The sequence below is a fragment of the Rhinopithecus roxellana genome, chromosome 3, assembly GCF_007565055.1.
Source record: "Rhinopithecus roxellana isolate Shanxi Qingling chromosome 3, ASM756505v1, whole genome shotgun sequence".
Classification (NCBI taxonomy): Eukaryota; Metazoa; Chordata; class Mammalia; order Primates; family Cercopithecidae; genus Rhinopithecus; species Rhinopithecus roxellana.
Genome location: NC_044551.1, coordinates 149,455,792 through 149,475,045, shown reverse-complemented (window position 1 = coordinate 149,475,045; position 19,254 = coordinate 149,455,792). Strand labels below are relative to the sequence as shown.

The window sequence follows — 19,254 nt, the reverse complement described above, 5'->3', positions numbered from 1 at the left end:
GTAGCTGGGATTACAGGCGTGCACCATGTCCCCAGCTTATTTTTATATTTTTAGTAGAGACGAGGTTTTGCCATGTTGACGAGGCTGGTCTCAAACTCCTGACCTCAATTGATCTGCCCGCCTCAGCCTCCCAAAGTGCTGGGATTACAGATGTGAGTCACTGTGCCCTTTTTTTTTTTTTTTTGAGACAGTCTTGCTCTGTCACCCAGGCTGGAGTGCAGTGGCACGATCTTGGCTCAGTGTAGCCTCAGCCTTCTAAGTAGGTGGAATTACAGACCTGCACCACCACACCCAGCTGATTTTTATACTCTTAGGAAAGACGGGGTTTCACCATGTTGGCCAGGATAGTCTTGAACTCCTGGCCTCAAGTGATCTGCCCACCTCGGCTTCCCAAAGTGCCGGGATTACAGGCATGAGCCACTGTATCCGGCCCTGTTTGATTTTTTTAGTGCTATTGTAAATGGAATTTTATAAAAATTTCAGTATTTGATTTTTCCTTGCTAATTTATAGAAATACATTTCATGGGCCGGATGCAGTGGTTCATGCCTGTAATCCCAGCACTTTGGGAGGCTGAAGAGGATCACCTGAGGTCAGGAGTTCGAGACCAGCCTGGCCAACATGGTGAAACCCCATCTGTACTAAAAAATACAAAAATTAGCCACGTGCTGTGGCACACACCTATAATCCCAGCTACTTGGGAGGCTGAGGCAAGAAAATTCCTTGAACCTGGGAGGCGGAGGTTGCAGTGAGCCAAGATTACGCCATTGCACTCCAGCCTGGGCGATGAAGTGAGTCTCTGTCTCAAAAAAAAAAAAAAAAAGAAAAGAAAATAAATACCTTTCATGTGTAATTTTATGTTTTATCTTGTAATTTTTCTAAATTTACTTAATAGCATTTTTGTAGACACCATGTTTCCTACTTAGACAATCATTTCACCTGTGAATAAAGATGTTATGTTTGTTTCAAATGAATGCCTTATTTTATATTCTTGCTTTATTGCACTGGCTAGAATCTCTAGTATGATGTTGAATGCCAGTAGTGAGATTAGACATTCTTGCCTTATTTTTTATCATAGAGGAGAAAGTATCCAGTCTTTCATTATTAAGTGTGATGTGTTAGCTGTGGGCTTTTTGTGGATGTCATTTATTACATTAAGGAAATTCTTCTATTCCTGTTTGCCTAAGAGTTCTCATTAGGAATGAATTTTGAATTTTGTTGAATACTTTTTAAATCTATTGGAATGATCATAAGATTTTCCTGTTTTTATTTGTATTAATATGGTGAATAACATTGGTTAAATTTGGCTAGGCGTGGTGGCTCACGCCTGTAATCCCAGCATTTTGGGAGGCTGAGGCGGGCGGATCACCTGAGGTCAGGAGTTCGAGACGAGACTGACCAACATGGAGAAACCCCATCTCTACTAAAAATACAAAATTAGCTGGGCGTGATGGCGCTTGGCTGTAATCCCAGCTACTCGGGAGGCTGAGGCAGGAGAGTCGCTTGAACCCGGGAGGTAGAAGTTGCGGTGAGCCAAGGTTGCACCATTGCACTCCAGTCTGGGCAACAAGAGCGAAACTCCATCTCAAAAAATAAAAATAAAAAACATTGGCTAAATTTTAAATGTTAAATCAATATTACATTCCTGATATAAAGTCTACCTGGTCATGATGTATTTTTTTATAGTGCTGAAATTGATTTTAAAAGTTTTTTCTAATTTTTGCATCTGTATTCCTGGGCTATTTTGGTCTGTATTGTTCTGTTCTTATATCTGTAACCATAACAGATCTGTTGTCTGATGCACACAGCAAGTCAATAACAGAGACACTGGGTTGCTGCAGAGAAGGAGTTTAATTATAGGGCCTCCAAACAAAGAGATGAGAGGAAACCTCAAATCTATCTTCCCAAGGAGTTGAGACCATGGCTTTTAAGGATTATGGAGTGGGCTGAAGTATTAAGATCATTGATTTGTCAAAGAATGCTGGGTGAAATCATGGGTTGGGGAGATGTACAAGCAGTATTCTCATGCTAATTCTGTTCCTCTGTGGGGATCTTTAAACTGGTTGGCTTCAGCTGTTCCACTGTGCTTAAGCAACTCTTGATTTTTAAAAAAAAATTTTGTGGAAATGGTCTCATGATGTTGCCCACTCTGGCCTCAAACTCCTGACCTAAAGCAATCCTCCTGCCTAGGCCTCACAAAGCACTGGGTTGGTAAGCATGAGCTAATGAGACTGTCCTGCTTAAGCGATTCTTTTTTTTTTTTTGAGACAACATCTCACTCTTATCACCCAGGCTAGAGGGCTAGAGTACAGTGGCATGATATCAGCTCATTATAACCTCTGCTTCCCTAGCTCAAGTGATTCTCCCTGCCTCAGCCTCCCAAGTAGCTGGGATTGCAGGTGCCCGCCACCACGCCCGGCTAATTTTTATATTTTTTAGTAGAGACAGGGTTTCCCAATGTTGCCCAGGCTGGTCCTGAACTCGTGATCCACCTGTCTCATCCTCCCAAAGTGCTGGGGTTACAGATGTGAGCCACCACACCTGGCCTTAAGCAATTCTTAAACAAAAGCTTTAAGTTTCTAATGTCAAAAATTCTATCTGTAGGAACAATGGGGATGCCAATGGTCAGTATCTAGTGTTAGTGACTTTCTGTTACAAAGAAGTGAGTCAGCCAGGTGTGGTGGCTCACGTCTGTAATCCCAGCACTCTGGGAAGCTGAAGTGGGGGGATCACAAGGTCAGGAGTTCAAGACCAGCCTGGCCAATATGGTGAAACCCTGTCTCTACAAAAAATAGAAAAATTAGCCGAGTTTGGTGGTAGGTGCCTGTAGTTCCCAGCTACCCAGGAGGCTGAGGCAGGAGAATCTCTTGAACCCAGGAGATGGAGGTTGCAGTGATCTGAGGTCGTACCACTGCACTCCAGCCTGAGTGACAGAGCGAGACTCCATCTCAAAAAAAAAAAAAAAAAAAAAAACAAAACCAAAAAAACCAAAAAACAAGTGAGTCAAAGTGCAGTATAATTAATGCTTAATTATAATTGTATTTTTGTCCAGAATTCTGTTTAACCCTGTGAGGATGGTTTCATATCCTTGCCTTGTTTTGGTATCTGAGTAATGATGGCCTTATAGAATAGATTGGGAAATAATTGCTTCCCCTTCCATTTTCTGGAATAGTGTACATAGAAATGGTATTTTTTCTTTCTTTCTTTATTTTTTTGAGACAGAGTCTTGCTCTGTCACCCAGGCTGGAGTGCAGTGGCGCGATCTTGGCTCATTGCAAGCTCTGCTTCCTGGGTTCATGCCATTCTCCTGCCTCAGCCTCCTGAGTAGCTGGGACTAAAGGTATGCGCCACTACACCTGGCTAATTTTTTGTATTTTTAGTAGAGACGGGGTTTCACTGTGTTAGCCAGAATGGTCTCCATCTCCTGACCTCGTGATCCGCCTGCCTCGGCCTCCCAAAGTGCTGGGATTACAGGCATGAGCCACTGTGCCCGGCCAGAAATGGTATTTTTTTTCTTTAAGTGTTTGTTAGAATTTACCTCTGGATATAAGCTTTCTTTGTAAGATGGTTTTTAAGCAAAAATTAGACTTCTTTAGTAGCTATAGGGCTACTCACATTACCTATTTCTCCTTGAATGATCTTTGGTTGTTTATATCTTTCAAGGAATTTGTCTATTTTATCTATGAGTTACCAAAGTTAACAAATTGTTGTAAATTTTTTATAATATTCCCTTACACATTTAACATATTTTATTATGATAGCACTTATCTTATTACGTATTGTGGTAATTTGTTTTCTTGTCTTTTTCTTGAGTGCCGTGGCTAGAGATAGTCAGTTTTCTGGAGAGCTGCTTTTTCTTTCTCTGTTGTTTTTGTTTTTTATTGCATTGATTTCCACCCTGATCTTTTACTTTTCTGCTTTTTTATGGTTTAATTTGTTCTTCTTCTTCTTGTTTTTTCTTTTGAGACGGAGTCTTGCTCTGTCACCCAGGCTGGAGTGCAGTGGTGTGATCTTGGCTCACTGCAACCTTCCACCTCCCGGGTTCAAACGATTCTCCTGCCTCAGTCTCCTGAGTAGCTGGGATTATAGGCACATGCCACTGTGCCTGGCTAATTTTTTTGTATTTTTAGTAGAGACGGGGTTTCTCCATGTTGGTCAGGCTGGTCTCGAACTCCTGACCTCATGATCTGCCTGCCTCAGCCTCCCAAAATGCTGGTATTACAGGCATGAGCCTCCGTGCCCGGCCTGCTCGTCATTTTAACAGATTTCTTGAGGTGGAAGCTAAGGTCATATAATTGAGATTTTTCTTATTTTCTTATTTTATTTATTTATTTATTTTTAGATGGAATCTCACTCTGTTGCTCAGGCTGGAGTGCAGTGGCGTGATCTCGGCTCATTGTAACCTCCACCTCCTGGGTTCAAAGGATTCTCCTGTCTCAGCCTCCCAAGTAGCTGGGATTACAAACATACACTACCATGCCTGACTAATTCTTGTATTTTTAGTAGAGACTGGGTTTCACCATGTTGGTCAGGCTGGTCTCAAACTCCTGGCCTCAAGTGATCCACCCACCTCGGCATCCCAAAGTGCTGGGATTACAGGCATGAGCCACTGCCTCCAGCCCTTATTTTCTAATACAGGATTTTATTGTAAAAACATCCCTCTAATACTTATCTGCACGTCACAAAGTTTGATGTAGTTTTTGTTTTTTTTTTAATTTCAGGTTGGAGTCTTGTCCTTTACAGGTGTGAACCACCATACCCATTTTTATTCAGTTCAGAATACCTTTTGAGGGCCGGGTGCAGTGGCCGCGCCAGTTAATTCCAGCACTTTGGGAGGCTCAGGCAAGCGGATCACGTGAGGTCAGAAATTTGAGACCAGCCTGACCAATATGGCAGATCCCCGTCTGTACTAAAAGTACAAAAGTTAGCTGGGTATGGTAGGGCGTGCACCCGTAATTTCAGCTGCTCGGGAGGCTGAGGCATGAGAATCGCTTGAACCTTGGTGGTGGAGGTTGCAGCGAGCTAAGATCGAGCCATTGTGCTCTGACCTGGGCAACAGAGCAAGACTCCATCTCCAAAAAGAAACAAAAAAACACACCTTTTGATTTCTTTCTTTCTTTTTTTCCAGACGGAATTTTGCTCTTGTCCTCTAGGCTGGAGTGCAGTGGGAGCAATCTCAGCTTACTGCAACCTCCGCCTTCTGGATTCATGTGATTCTCCTGCCTCAACCTCCCTAGGTGCTGGGATTATAGCCGTGTGCCACCATGCCTGGCTAATTTTTGTGTTTTTAGTAGAGACGAGGTTTCACCATGTTGGCTAGGCTGGTCTTGAACTCCTGACCTGAAGTGATCTGCCCATCTCAGCCTCCCAGAGTGCTGGGATTACAGGCATGAGCCTCCATGCCCGTCCTGATTTCTTGTTTTTTGGATTATTTCTAATTGTGTTGGTTCCCAAATATGTGGAGATTTTCTGCATATTTTTTGTTATTGATTTGTGATTTAATTCCATTGTGGTCATGAAGCATACATTGTATGAGATTGAGACTTATTTCATGTCCCAGATTATTGTCTTTTTTTGCTAATGTTTTGTGTACACTTGAAAAGAATGTGTATTCCAGCCAGTGTGGTGGCACACGCTTGTAATCCCAACACTTTGGAAAGCTGAGGTGGGAGGATCCCTGGAGGCCAGAAGTTTGAGACCAGCCCGGGCAATAGCCAGACCTCATCTCTACCGAAAATTTAAAAATCAGCCGCACACGGTGGTGGGCATCTGTAGTCCCAACTACTCAGAAGGCTGAAACGGGAGGACTACCTGAGCTCAAGAGGTCAAGGCTACAGTAAGCCATGATCATGCCACTGTACTCCAGCCTGGGTGACAGAGAAAGACCCTGTCTCTGGAGTATCCTGTTAGGTCAAGTTGGCTTATAATTTTATACTAATCTTCTATATCCTTACTCATTTTAATTTTATTCTATCAATGATCTATTATTGAGAGTAGACTCCAACTTTAATTTTGGATTTGTATATATGTTCTTGCTTTGTTTCTTCATGCTTTCTCAAACTCTGTTTTTAGGTGCATAAACACTTAGGATTGTTACCTCTTAAGGAGTTGAGCCTTTGTTACTATGAAACAAACCCCTTTTAAACCTGATAATGTTCTTTGTGTAAAATTTACTTTGATATTAATAGGACCAGCTCCAACTTTCTTTTATTTAATGTTAGCATGGTATACTTTTTTCCAGCCTTTTGCTTTTAACCTGTTTATGTTCTTATATTTAAAATGCATTTCTTGTAGGTAGTATATGATTTTGTTACGCTTTTTAAGTCTGACACTCTGCTCTTTAGGGTGTTCAGACCACTTACATTTAATGTGATTATTGATACAGTTGGGCTTAAATCTACTGTCTTGCTTTTTGATTTCTGTTTGTCTCATCAGGCCTTTTTTTGTGTGTGTGTATATGTGTCAGTCTATCTTCAAGTGATTTTATACCTTCCTTTTCTACTGTATAAGACCCTGTTGTCATTATACTTGCATTTCTCCCCTCATAGAATCTGTATTATTGTTGTTTACGTTTTACTTCCACATAAAGTATAAATGGCACAATATTGTTACTATTTTTATTTAAACAATCTATTATCTTTTAGGCTGAGTGCAAAGGTTCATACCTATAATCCTAGCACTTTGGGAGTGCGAGGAAGGAGGATCACTTGAGTCCAGGAGTTTGAGACCAGCCTTGGCAACATAGTGAGACCCTGTCTCTACAAAAAATGAAAAAATTATCTGAGTGTGGTGATACATACCTGTGGTCCCAGCTGCTCAGGAGGCTGAGGTGGAAAAATAGCTTGAGCCCCAGAAGTCTTGGCTTCAGTGAGCCATCATCACTCTACTGCACTCCAGTCTGGGTGGCAGTGAGACCCTGTCTCTAAATAAATAAACACACAGTTTGTTATCTTTACTTTTTTTTGAGACAGAGTCGTGCTCTGTCACCCAGACTGGAGTGCAGTGGTGCAGTCTTGGCTCACTGCAATCTCCACCTCCCTGATTCAAGCAATTCTCCTGCCTCAGCCTCCGGAGTATCTGGGATTACAAGTGCCTGCCACCACACCCGGCTAAGTTTTTTTTTTTTTTTTTTTTTGTATTTTTAGTAGAGACAATCTGGAACTCCTGACCTCAGGTGATCCACCCACCTCCACCTCCCAAAGTGCTGGGATTACAGGCGTGATCCACTGCACCTGGCCCATTTTACTATTATCTGGAGGACTTGAATATTTCTTTTAGCACTTTGAAAAAATCTTTATTTTGCCTTTCCTTTTTTATTTTTTAAAGTGTTTTTGCCAGCTATAGAATTCTAGGTTGAGGACCTTGCCGCCACTGTCTGCCAGCTTGCGTTGTTTCTGATACGTACATTGTTGTCATTCTTTTCTTTGTTTATATGTAAAATGTCCTTTTTTTTTTTTTTGGCTGCTTGTAAGTTTTTTTTTTTTTATCATGCTTTTAATCTGTTCAGTTATGATATGTTCTGCTATAGTTCTCTTTATCTTTCTCGTGCTTGGGGTTTGTTCAGCTTCTTGAAACTTTGGACTTATAGTTTCCATCAAATTTGAGAAACTTATTCAATTTTTTTTTTTTTTTTTTTTTTTTTTTTTTTTTTTTTTGAGACTGAGTCTCGCTCTGTCGCCCAGGCTGGAGTGCAGTGGCCAGATCTCAGCTCACTGCAAGCTCCGCCTCCTGGGTTCATGCCATTCTCCTGCCTCAGCCTCCCAAGTAGCTGGGACTACAGGCGCCCGCCACCTCGCCCGGCTAGTTTTTTGTATTTTTTAGTAGAGACGGGGTTTCACCGTATTGGCCAGGATGGTCTCGATCTCCTGACCTCGTGATCCACCCGTCTCGGCCTCCCAAAGTGCTGGGATTACAGGCTTGAGCCACCGCGCCCGGCCAATTTTTTTTTTACTCTCTTCTCCCCTTTTCTCGTCTTCTTCAAGGACTCCAATTACATGTATATTAGGCCCCTTAAAGTTGTCCCAGAGTTCACTAATGTTCTGTTCTTTCTTTTTTTTTTCTTTTTTTGGGGGGGTGGATCTCATATTGTATTGCTCCATTTTGAATGGTTTGTATTGCTGTGTCTTTAGGTTCACTAATCTGTGTTCTGCGATGTCTAATCTGCTATTACACATTTAACATATATATATATATATTTTTTTTTTTTTTTTTTTGAGACGGAGTCTCGCTCTGTCGCCCGGGCTGGAGTGCAGTGGCCGGATCTCAGCTCACTGCAAACTCCGCCTCTCGGGTTCACGCCATTCTCCTGCCTCAGCCTCCCGAGTAGCTGGGACTACAGACGCCCACCACCTCGCCCGGCTAGTTTTTTGTATTTTTTAGTAGAGACGGGGTTTCACTGTGTTAGCCAGGATGGTCTCAATCTCCCGACCTCGTGATCCGCCCGTCTCGGCCTCCCAAAGTGCTGGGATTACAGGCTTGAGCCACCGCGCCCGGCCTTAATATATATTTTTATGGAATATATATTTTTATGTTAGACAACAATTTTATAAAATTGTTTATAAAAATTTGATAATGCTTATATATTTATTAATTAAACGGATACTTATTAACTTCTATGTTCCTGGCATGAGCTTTGACAATTTGTTCTTTATTAATGACAAAGAGTTTTAGTAGAAAGATGAGGGTAAAAGACTAGTTGTACTAGGCTCAAAAGATATCAGAGTAAGTGTCTTTTGAAGCATTTACTGTAAAAAGGAACAGAGAATGTGGTACCAAGAACTGTATGGTCTTGGTATGTCAGGGGAGTGTTTTTATAAGATGAAGATATTTTGTTATTTTTATAATGCTGATAGTTTAGTAGAAAGGGAAAAACAAATGATCCATGGGAAAGAGAGGAGGTGACCTTAGGAAATCTTCATAAGAGCAATTAAGATTCAGTGCCCACGTAGAGGAGAGTAGCTTTAGAATAGAGCACCACTACTTCATTGGCACCAGAGGGAAGCAGAGAATATGGATATAGTTGGGGATAGCTTGGGAGATTTTCCAGTGATAGTTTGGAGAATATTAAAGATTTTGATTGCCTTTGCACTTATTTACCATGTTTGGAACAACCTCCAGCAGTGTTCCTGACACTGGAGATAGAACACTGTATAATTTAAATGTTCTTGCTCTAAGATGGGTATTTAAAGAACATAGGAAAATGCTGTGCCAATGCTTTGAATAGTTCGGGCACAAAGTAGCAGTTCAATGAATGTTTGTTAACTGAATATGGATATATATACTCAAGTAACAGTGTTTACATTTTGGTGTTTGTGAGACACCTCAGCTACTGACTGATTGTCGCTAAGGTGGGTTGCTTCTTACCGATAGCTTATCTCATTCTCCGAATTTAAGTTGGTGGAACTTCATGTGTAATATAGCTAAAAGCTCTGTGTGATTCTTTAATAGGTACTTACTCTCCATGTGCACTAGTTATATGTACCAAGTTCAATGAGAGGACAGAGAAGGGAGAAAGTTGTTATATCTAGGGAATTTGGGTTTAGCATCCTACAGGAGGTGACACCAATTAGAGTTTAAAGGAGAAGTAGAGGAGTGTTAGCAAGATGTGGGAAGATAGGAACACATCAGAAAGCACTTCACACCGTTGATAAGTCTGAAAGAGCACTTCACAGGTGGCAAATGGTGCTAAGTTTAGGATCATATTGGGGAGCTGGTTTAGTGTATTCATCTCTCTCCTTGAATTGGTCCCATTTAAAAACAAAAACAATTCAATCCCTCTGTTCCTTGTGATTCCTCAGTCATTCCTTTGGTTTAGAACAAAACTTACTAAATATTGATTCATATTTGCTATTTTCCCCTGGTATTTTGCTGGATGCTGTAAGGAAGTGTGAAACAAGAAATGCGTTTTGCCTATACCAAACATTTGCTTGTAGAAAGCAATAATACAAAAGAAAGCAATAGGAATTATTTATTAGTGTTTAATTGGATGTGTAGTTGTGTGCATCATACTTAGACATACATTGTCTTCTTTGTGTTCTGTTCTTTACTTAGAACCTCTTTACCTAGGTTCTTCACAAATCTTTATCTTATCATCTTCTCCTCCCCGTCTCCTTCCCTCTTTTCCTTGCCCTTCCACATGCCACTGTTGATACAGTGGCTGCTTTAACAGGAATTACAAAAAGGGACCCAGGACAAGGCAAGAGTAATGGTACAAGTGCAGTTTATGCACAGTTGCAGTGTTGGAACAATGATGTTGAAGCCAGAAATGTCTGGAACTGTGGAATATCTTCAACTCGGTTATAGAATCATGCTCTGTACAATATATTCTGTAATGAAATGAGAAATGAATCTGAATATTTTTTACACTAACATAGAAGTTGTTTCGTTATATCAGTTATCCCACTTAAAAATGAGTTAGACACCTCTTTCTTTTTATCTCTCTCACATATAGACACACACACATACACGCATGCACATGCATACCACCACCAAATATGCTACATGTGTCTTTTCATAATGTATTTTTAAAAAAATAATTAAACCCCCCTCTCTCTTAAGAGTAAAGATGATGTTGGCCGAGCGTGGTGGCTCACACCTGTAATCCCAGCACTTTGGGAGGCTGAGGCAGCTAGATCACCTGAGATCAGGAGTTCAAGACCAGCCTGGCCACCATGGTGAAACCCCATCTCTACTAAAAATACAAAAATTAGCTGGGTGTGGTGACATGCACCTATAATCCCAGCTACTTAGGAGGCTGAGGCTGGAGAATCACTTGCGCCCAAGAGACAGAGTTTGCAGTGAGCAGAGATCACACCATTGCGCTCTAGCCTGGGCAACAAGTATGAAACATCCTACAGGAGTATGAAACTCCGTCTCAAAAAAAAAAATAAAAATGATGTTTTAACAATGAATGAAGTAACTGCTTCCCTAAAAAATATACTTGAGTGGCTGGGCATGGTGGCTCACGCTTATAATCCCAGCACTTTGGGAGGCCAAGATGGGTGGATCACAAGGTCAGGAGTTCGAGACCGGCCTGGCCAACACAGTGAAACCCCGTCTCTACTAAAAATACAAAAATTAACTGGGCTTGGTGGTGGGTGCCTGTAATCCCAGCTACTTGGGAGGCTGAGGCAGGAGAATCGCTTAAATCTGGGAGCTGGAGGTGGCAGTGAGCCAAAATCACGCCACTGCACTCCAGCCTGGGTGACAGAACTAGATTCTGTCTCAAAATACATATATATATATATGTATGTGTGTGTGTGTATAGTGTATAATATATATACAAGTGTGTGTGTATATATATATATACACACATACGAGCTAGGAAAATAACACTTAAAAAATAATATTGTCGTTGTTTATGTATTTTTAGTTTTTTTGTTACCAAAAACCACAGTTCTAATGTGCAAACTTGAAAGAGCTGAAAAAAATTTCTATTCAGTGGTTTGAACCTATTTGCTAAAAAGATTAAAATGCCACCTTCTAATTTATTTTCCTAAATGATTTACACCAGGGAACATGGAAATCTAATTCAATCGAATCCTTTACATAATTAATGTATAGGGCTGAAATTTTGTTACTGTGATTTAATAAACATAGTATTTCTTCCATGAGTATAACTATATCTTTGTGGCATCTAATGAAACCAGATATCAAAAATAAGTCCATCTTAGTGTCATACCTTTGAAGCATTATATTTTTGTGTGTAAGAAAGGTTTTGTTGTCTTTCATAAATATAATTTAAAAATTACTCTAAAAATGGTATTTAATTTTTGTTATGCCTTTAAAATTACAGTATTTATACATATGTTAAGTAGTAATGCATATTCTATACATATTTTGAAGATACAAATGGAAAAATTTCTTAGTAATGGAGTATATGATTAAAAAAAAAGCTTGAAGACAAACTTTAAGATGTAGTTACCTCCTACTGATACTATTCCAGTAACCTCATTTTGTATCCTTAACTCCATTCTAGCTTTCTTAAAGCTGTTATCCACTTAGTAGGTGGATATAATATAAGGTCTAATCTCCTCTATGTCTATAATTTCCCTGTTCTAAGCATTTTATATAAATAGAATAACATAGTGTATGGTCTTTTGTGACTAGATTCTTTCACTTAACATTATGTTTTCAAGATTCACCTAAGTTGTAGCATGTAACAGTACTTCATTCCTTTTTATGTCCCAATAATACTCCAGTGTATGGATATATATCACATTTTGTTTATACGTTTATCAGCCGATGGACATTTGAGTTGTTTCCACTTTTTGGCTATTATGAATAATGTTGCTATAAACACTTATATAGAAACACTTATATTGTGAGATGGTCTTCACAATATGCAGATGTAGTTGTGTAACTCTCCTACTTAATAAGCTGCACACACACAGATCTTTAATATGGTCTATAAGGTCTGTAAACCATGTGATCTAGCATTTTAGGCCTTCAGTCTCATGTCTCACCACTCTTCCACCTTTCCTTTTTCCTCTCTGTGGGCTGCCTTTAAGTTCCTTGTACCAGCCATGGTCTTCCCTTTAAGCTGGACTTTACACATGTTTTCTCTCTCCCTACAGCACTTAGCCTATCTCTTCCTTTCCCAGTTTATTTCCTATATATCCTTCAAATTTCAGTCTGAATGGCAGTTCCTCAGGGAAGCCTTTGCTCATCTTCCTGGCTAGATCATACACATACACACACACACATGCACACACGCACACAGGTACACATGCATGCACAATTACAAACTCTTAATATAATTCTGTGTGTTTGCCCTTCATTGTATTTATTACAGTTGCCATTTTACTTGGATTTGTGTGAGTGATTGCAAAGGTAGTCATTATTGGCATTCAAATACGTGTTAAACTCCTTGGGGGCAGGGCCCTTGTCAGTTTTTGCTTATCATTGTTTTCTCAGTACTTTGATACACGAGTAAGTGTGATGCCAGAGAGTTTGGGTTTCATCCCTAGGAAAAAACAAAAAGTCATCGGAGGTTCTGCGAAAAATAGGAGAGCAGTGATGACGCATACTAAGACCTGGGCTGTAGAAGGGTAAATTGGAGGCTATAGTTGAGTAAAGGAAAGAGACTAGAGCTAGGAAGATCCATTAGAAGGCCATTGTAGGTAAAAAAGATGAGGACCTGAAGTCTTTCCAGTTCAGACGGTCTTGCCTTTGATGGGTGTTTAAGAGACAGAATCCAGTGGTATTTGGGGACCTGCTGACTATTGTCAGATATAAGACAAAGAAATCAGAGATTATTTGGAATATGGGGCTATTAACTTTTAGGCCATTTATCAAGTAAATGAATATAAGACAATAAACAATTCAAGGGGGTAAATAAATCTTCATTTTATTTTATTTTTATTATTTGTACAGATAGGATCTTGGTATGTTGCCCAGGCTGGTCTTGAACTCCTGGCCTCAAGTGATCCTCACTGCTTAGCCTCCCAAAGTATTGGGATTACATGCGTAAGCCACCACACCCATCCTGGAATCTTCATTTTAAACAAAAGTCACAAAAGTGACCTCTTGCCCACTGCAAGAATTTATAGTTTTTAAACAGCAGCACTGAGATGGTGGGATTCACTTACCATGTAATTCACCCACTTCAAGTGTAGAGTTCAGTAGTTTTGAGTTTGTAAATCATCAACTCAAAAAGAAACTGTACCCTTTAACTGTTATCCCTTTTTCCCTCTATCTTCCTTCCTAGCCTTAAGCAACCACTAATCTCCTCTATGTCTATAATTTCCCTGTTCTAAACATTTTATATAAATACAATAACGTAGTGTATGGTCTTTTGTGACTAGATTCTTTCACTTAACATTATGTTTTCAAGATTCACCTAAGTTGTAGCATGTAACAGTACTTCATTCCTTTTTATGTCCCAATAATACTCCAGTGTATGGATATATATCACATTTTGTTTATACGTTTATCAGCCGATGGACATTTGAGTTGTTTCCACTTTTTGACTATTATGAATAATGTTGCTATAAACACTTATATAGAAATGTTTGTGTGGACTTACATTTACATTTTTTTGGTTATATACCTAACAGTGGAATGGCTGGGTCATGTGGTAATTCTGTGTTAACTTATTTGAGGAACTGCCAGAATGTTTCCAAAGCAGCTGTACCATTTCACATTCTTACCAGGGTTCTGATTTCTCCACATCCTTGTCAACACTTGTTACATTTGTCTTTTTGATTCTAGTCATCCTAGTGGGTGAGAAGTAGTATCTCATTGTAGGTTTGATTTGTATTTCCGTGATGACGGGTGTGAGACATCTTTTCATCTGCTTATTGGCCATTTATATGTCTTCCTTGGGTAAATGTTTATTCAGGCCCTTTTCCTGTTTTTTAATTGGATTGTCTTGTTATTAAATTGTAAGAGCTCTTTATAGTATATTGTGGATACCAGCCCCCTATCAGATACATCATTTGCAAATATTTTCTCCCATTCTGTGAGGTGTCTTTTCACTTTTTGGATAGCAGCCTTTGAAGCACAGAAGTTCTTAATTTTGATTAAGTCCAGTTTATCTTGCCAAATCCCAGATCATTTAGATTTGGCATTGTGTTTTTTTCTAAGGATTTTATAGCTCTAGCTTTTACATTTATAGGTCTTTGGTCCATTTTGAGTTTGTTTGTTTGTTTGTTTTTGTTTTTCTAAAATGATGTAATATAAAGGCCCAGCTTTATTTTGCCCATGGCTATTCAGTTCCCCTAGCACCATTGCTAAAAAGACTATTCTTTCTCATATAATGGTCTTGGCATCTTCTTGGAAAATCAGTTGAGTATAGAAATAGGTTTTTAATGTTTTTTTAACAGCAAAACTATATTGTTCTTTCACAGACAGTTCTGTTAACTAAAGGAAGAGTATGCTTATTTTTAAGTAGGCTTTTAGGAATATTTGTGTAATTTTAGTGCTACGTCTTGTACCCAGATTTAATTTTGAGAAATGCATAGTTTGCATATATGGAACAGCTGTTCTGGTCATGAAAATTGAGTTTGGAAAGCCATATTTCACTGAGGGTGACATTTTGGCTTGTTTTTATTGGCACTTCCCGAGTGCCAGACACTATGCGGTTACAAGGCTTACATGGAAGTAAATGACCATCTCATGTTGCTAATGTATATAAAATATTGGGAGCAGGGAGAAGGAGGGATTAAAATGACGTGGAAATATCCATATGGGTTTTTTTAGTCCATAAAAGTGGTATACTTTTTTTTTTTTTTTTGAGATGGAGTCTCGCGCTGTTGCCAGTCTGGAGTGCAGTGGTGCGATCTCGGCTCACTGCAACCTCCGCCTCCCGGGGTTGAAGCAATTCTCCTGCCTCAGCCTCCCGAGTAGCTGGGACTACAGGTGCACGCCACCATGCCCAGCTAATTTTTGTATTTTTCGTAGAGACAGGGTTTCACTGTGTTGGCCAGGATGGTCTTAATCACCTGACCTCATGATCCACCAGCCTCTGCCTCCCAAAAAAGTGGTATACTTATAATGGATAAACATATACAGCTATTTTTACTTAGTACACTGTCTTCAGTATTACCTTTAGTTTTAAATGAAGTGTTTTCTTAAGACTAAGAATTTTAAATTGAAATTATTTATTTATTTATTTATTTATTTATTTATTTATTGAGACAGAGTCTCGCTCTGTCACCCAGGCTGGAGTGCAGTGGCCAGATCTCAGCTCACTGCAAGCTCCGCCTCCCGGGTTCACGCCGTTCTCCTGCTTCAGCCTCCCGAGTAGCTGGGACTACAGGCGCCCGCCACCTGGCCCGGCTAGTTTTTTGTATTTTTTAGTAGAGACGAGGTTTCACCGTGTTAGCCAGGATGGTCTTGATCTCCTGACCTCATGATCCGCCCGTCTCGGCCTCCCAAAGTGCTGGGATTACAGGCTTGAGCCACTGCGCCCGGCCAAAAATTACTTATTTTATAAAGGGCTGTAAATAGGGATATGACTACAATGGATGCTGCTGAAAGAATTGAATGATAAAGAATTTAGGTGGCTTAATGCTTTTTGTATTAGTCTCTGGGAAAGTCCATTATTGATCACAAAATTGCCAAGGCTGATCAGACAGGATCATTACATTCTTTCTGTGCTTTTTCAAGTACTTGAAATGTTTTTATGTACTTTAAGCATTTTTCACGAATTAACCTTTCTTTTTTAGTGTCACTTTGTATAATTTTATGTTCCTTTTTCTTAGGAATCTCAGCAGTCCAATTTTGGCCCTGGAGAACAAAGTGAGTATTTCTTTTCCTCTTGGTTTTCAAATTAAGCTATTTATTGAACATTGAATTTTCATGGTCACAGCATATATAACTTTAGTAATACCTTTACATGTCATATCCTTTTTCATTTTTCTTTTTTTTTTTTCTGGAGTGTAGTGGTGTGGTCGTAGCTCACTGCAGCCTCGATCTCCAGGGTTCAAGTGATCCTCCTGCCTCAGCCTCCTCAGTAGCTGGGACTATGGGCACATGCCACTATGCCTGGCTGATTTTTTAAATTTTAGTAGAATAGGGTCTCACTATGTTGCCCAGGCTGGTCTCGAACTCCTGAGCTCAAGTGATGCAGCTGCCTCGCCTCCCAAAGTGTTAGGATTACTGGTGTGAGCCACTATAACCTCGTATTCTAATTTTTATGATCTAATGAGTAGTGAGGATCGAGCTGAAAAATTGTTATTCTTTAAAAATTCAGGAACTGCAGGTCATTGGAGATCAAAATACACTACTTTTATTAAGCATTTGAACTAACAGTTCATGAATACAATTTAATGGGCACCTCGTAAACTCAAGAGTCATTCTTCTTTCTTTTAACTTCCTTTATGAAAGTACTTGGTTCCATGATGGTAAAACTCCACACAAGAAGGGGTCATTTTATTTAGCTGACCATGGCTCTTTTCTTGTTATATTTGTACAGTCCGTGTTTATTCTTCCTTGGTTTTCTGATCTGGGTAGAAAGTCTGCTGCCTGCTGTACCCTCACCTTCACCCTTACTTTCTTGGCCTGTCAGAAGAATTTCTGGGGAAGATAGTCGTGGGGAATTCAAATATGGTCCCAAGAGATTGTGGTTGTGTAGATTGAGGGAACCATTGCAAATGTCTGGGCTTCACCGTATACCTCTGTAACAAAACAGGTATTCTTTTTGCCAAGAGCAGTAACTTCTTAATTAAGGTAGATTTATACTAGTCATAAGGTATTTTATAGTAGTCATAAGGTATTTTGGAAATGAAAATGTGCAACTGTTTGATCCTTAATTTATCTTCAGTGATCTTAATGCAGAGATAAAACTAGAAGAATACCTCTTTTGATGTTATGCTTTCTTTATTTGTATATCAATTTCTTAGTTCCACCTTAAAGGCTGTAGCTACAGGAAAAAGGGATCTGACATTGTTAATATGCAGAAAATGTTAAAATGCAGAAAATAGCTAACTATAGGCCAGAAAATTTACATTTTCTCTCTTTTTATTTCTTTTTTTTCTCAGCTTGTTTTCCTTAGTCATCTTCTTTTAAGAATACTTCATCCTTCTACTCTTCTCCCATTCTCTTTTCTGAAAGCTGTTCACAAATGGGATCATAAGCTGCCTCTACTCATTATTTGTGTTTTTGACTTTGTTTGTTTTAGAGCTATTTCTATAACAGCATACAACTCTAGTTATAGTATGAAAATACGGTAATTTATTTCACTAGTCCCCTATCGATGGACATTTTTTTTCCCAGTTTTTGCCATTGCAAACCAGGCTATAATAAACATTCCCGAGTGTGTGCTTGTGTGTTTGTGTATTCCTCAAGATTATACCTGTAATGTAAATTCCTTTCATTGGAATTACTAAGTCACTCAGCAGTGTAGTTACAGTACTGAGAAGGTATTACCAGATTGCTCTTCAAGAAGGTCGTATGAGTTTACAGTCCTACCAGCAACATGTACACATGCTTATTTCCCCTGTAGTCATATTATTGGGTTTGATGGTGTTACCATTTTGGTGGTTGAAGAATTATATTTCATTGTTTGATTTACATTTATTTGAGGGTATTTTACATAGACATTTTACAGTCTAAATAGCCATACTTTAGTTGCTCACTTCATTCTTTTTGTTCCAGAAAGATATAATCCTTCTAAAACTTCAAATGGGCACCAGTCTAAATCGTAAGTTTATTGCTTAATGAGTTCAATGTGTATTGTTTTCGCTAAAAGTTACCTGTAATATCTGGGTATTTTGAACAATATTTAGAAATATTGAGGCTGGGCAGGGTGGCTCACACCTGTAATCCCAGCACTTTGGGAGGCCAAGGCAGGCAGATCACGTGAGGTCAGGAGTTCAAGACCAGCCTGGCCAACGTGGTGAAACCCCTTCTCTACTAAAAATACAAAAAATTAGCCAGGCGTGGTGGCAAGCACCTGTGATCCCAGCTACTTGGAAGGCTGAGGCAGGAGAATTACTTGAACCTGGGAGGCAGAGGTTGTAGGGAGCCGAAATCGTGCCACTTCACTCTAGTCTGGGCAGCAGAGCGAGACTTGGTCTCAGAAAAATTAAAAAATAAATATTGACCTTTTAAGGCGTGAGCATGCAAATTTTTATGTAAAGGGTCAGATAGTGAAATATTTAGGCTTTCAGAGCCACATAGTCTGTGTTTTGACTGCTCAGCTCTGCCATTTGTAGTATGAAAGGAGTTACAGACCATAAGTGTGGCTGTATTCCAGCCACACTCTTTAAAACAATGTGGTAGGTTGGATTTGGCTTGTGGGCCACAGTTTGCCTACCTCTGCTCTGAGATCATGGTTTTTTCTCATCTGAGAGTTGTATGTGTATATTTTTCTGTGTGTATTCCTAATTTATATTGAATAAAGAAGTCATAAAATAAACACAGGATTCTTCTTTAGGCCAAGCCATTCATTTAACCACTAGATTAAGTAACGTACATAGTTTGTACTGTCTTTAAGTTTTCTTATTTTTATTTTGTTGGTAGAAGCAGGAATATATATAAAAACGTAACAGGGTAATGTATTGGATGAAAATAAATTCCAACTTAAAGAATGAACTCCTGAATTCCTGAGACCACAGGTTAACTCAGTGATTAAAACAAAATTCTAAAGAAGCAGTGACTACAGTGTCAGCTTACCATGCCACAGTCACAAACTGTACTGTGATGACCCTAGACTGGTAGCACTTCAGCTGAATAAAAGAACTAAGAATGAAAATACAAGGACACAAGAAGCACCCCCCTCACTGCTGAAAAATTCAAATTATATTCCTATT

At 39.4% G+C, this 19,254-nt stretch overlaps 1 protein-coding gene across 3 annotated transcripts in view; it reads left to right on the top strand.

Annotated features, from left to right (window-relative positions):
• AFF4 (AF4/FMR2 family member 4) overlaps positions 1–19,254 on the top strand; it is an 89,986-nt gene that overhangs the window by 44,108 nt on the left and 26,624 nt on the right. For all 3 annotated transcript variants that reach the window (XM_010359966.2, XM_010359968.2, XM_010359967.2), the window contains 2 exons: positions 16,204–16,240; positions 18,098–18,143. In XM_010359966.2, coding sequence (XP_010358268.1) covers positions 16,204–16,240; positions 18,098–18,143 — 83 coding nt within the window. The remainder of the gene's footprint in view (positions 1–16,203; positions 16,241–18,097; positions 18,144–19,254) is intronic.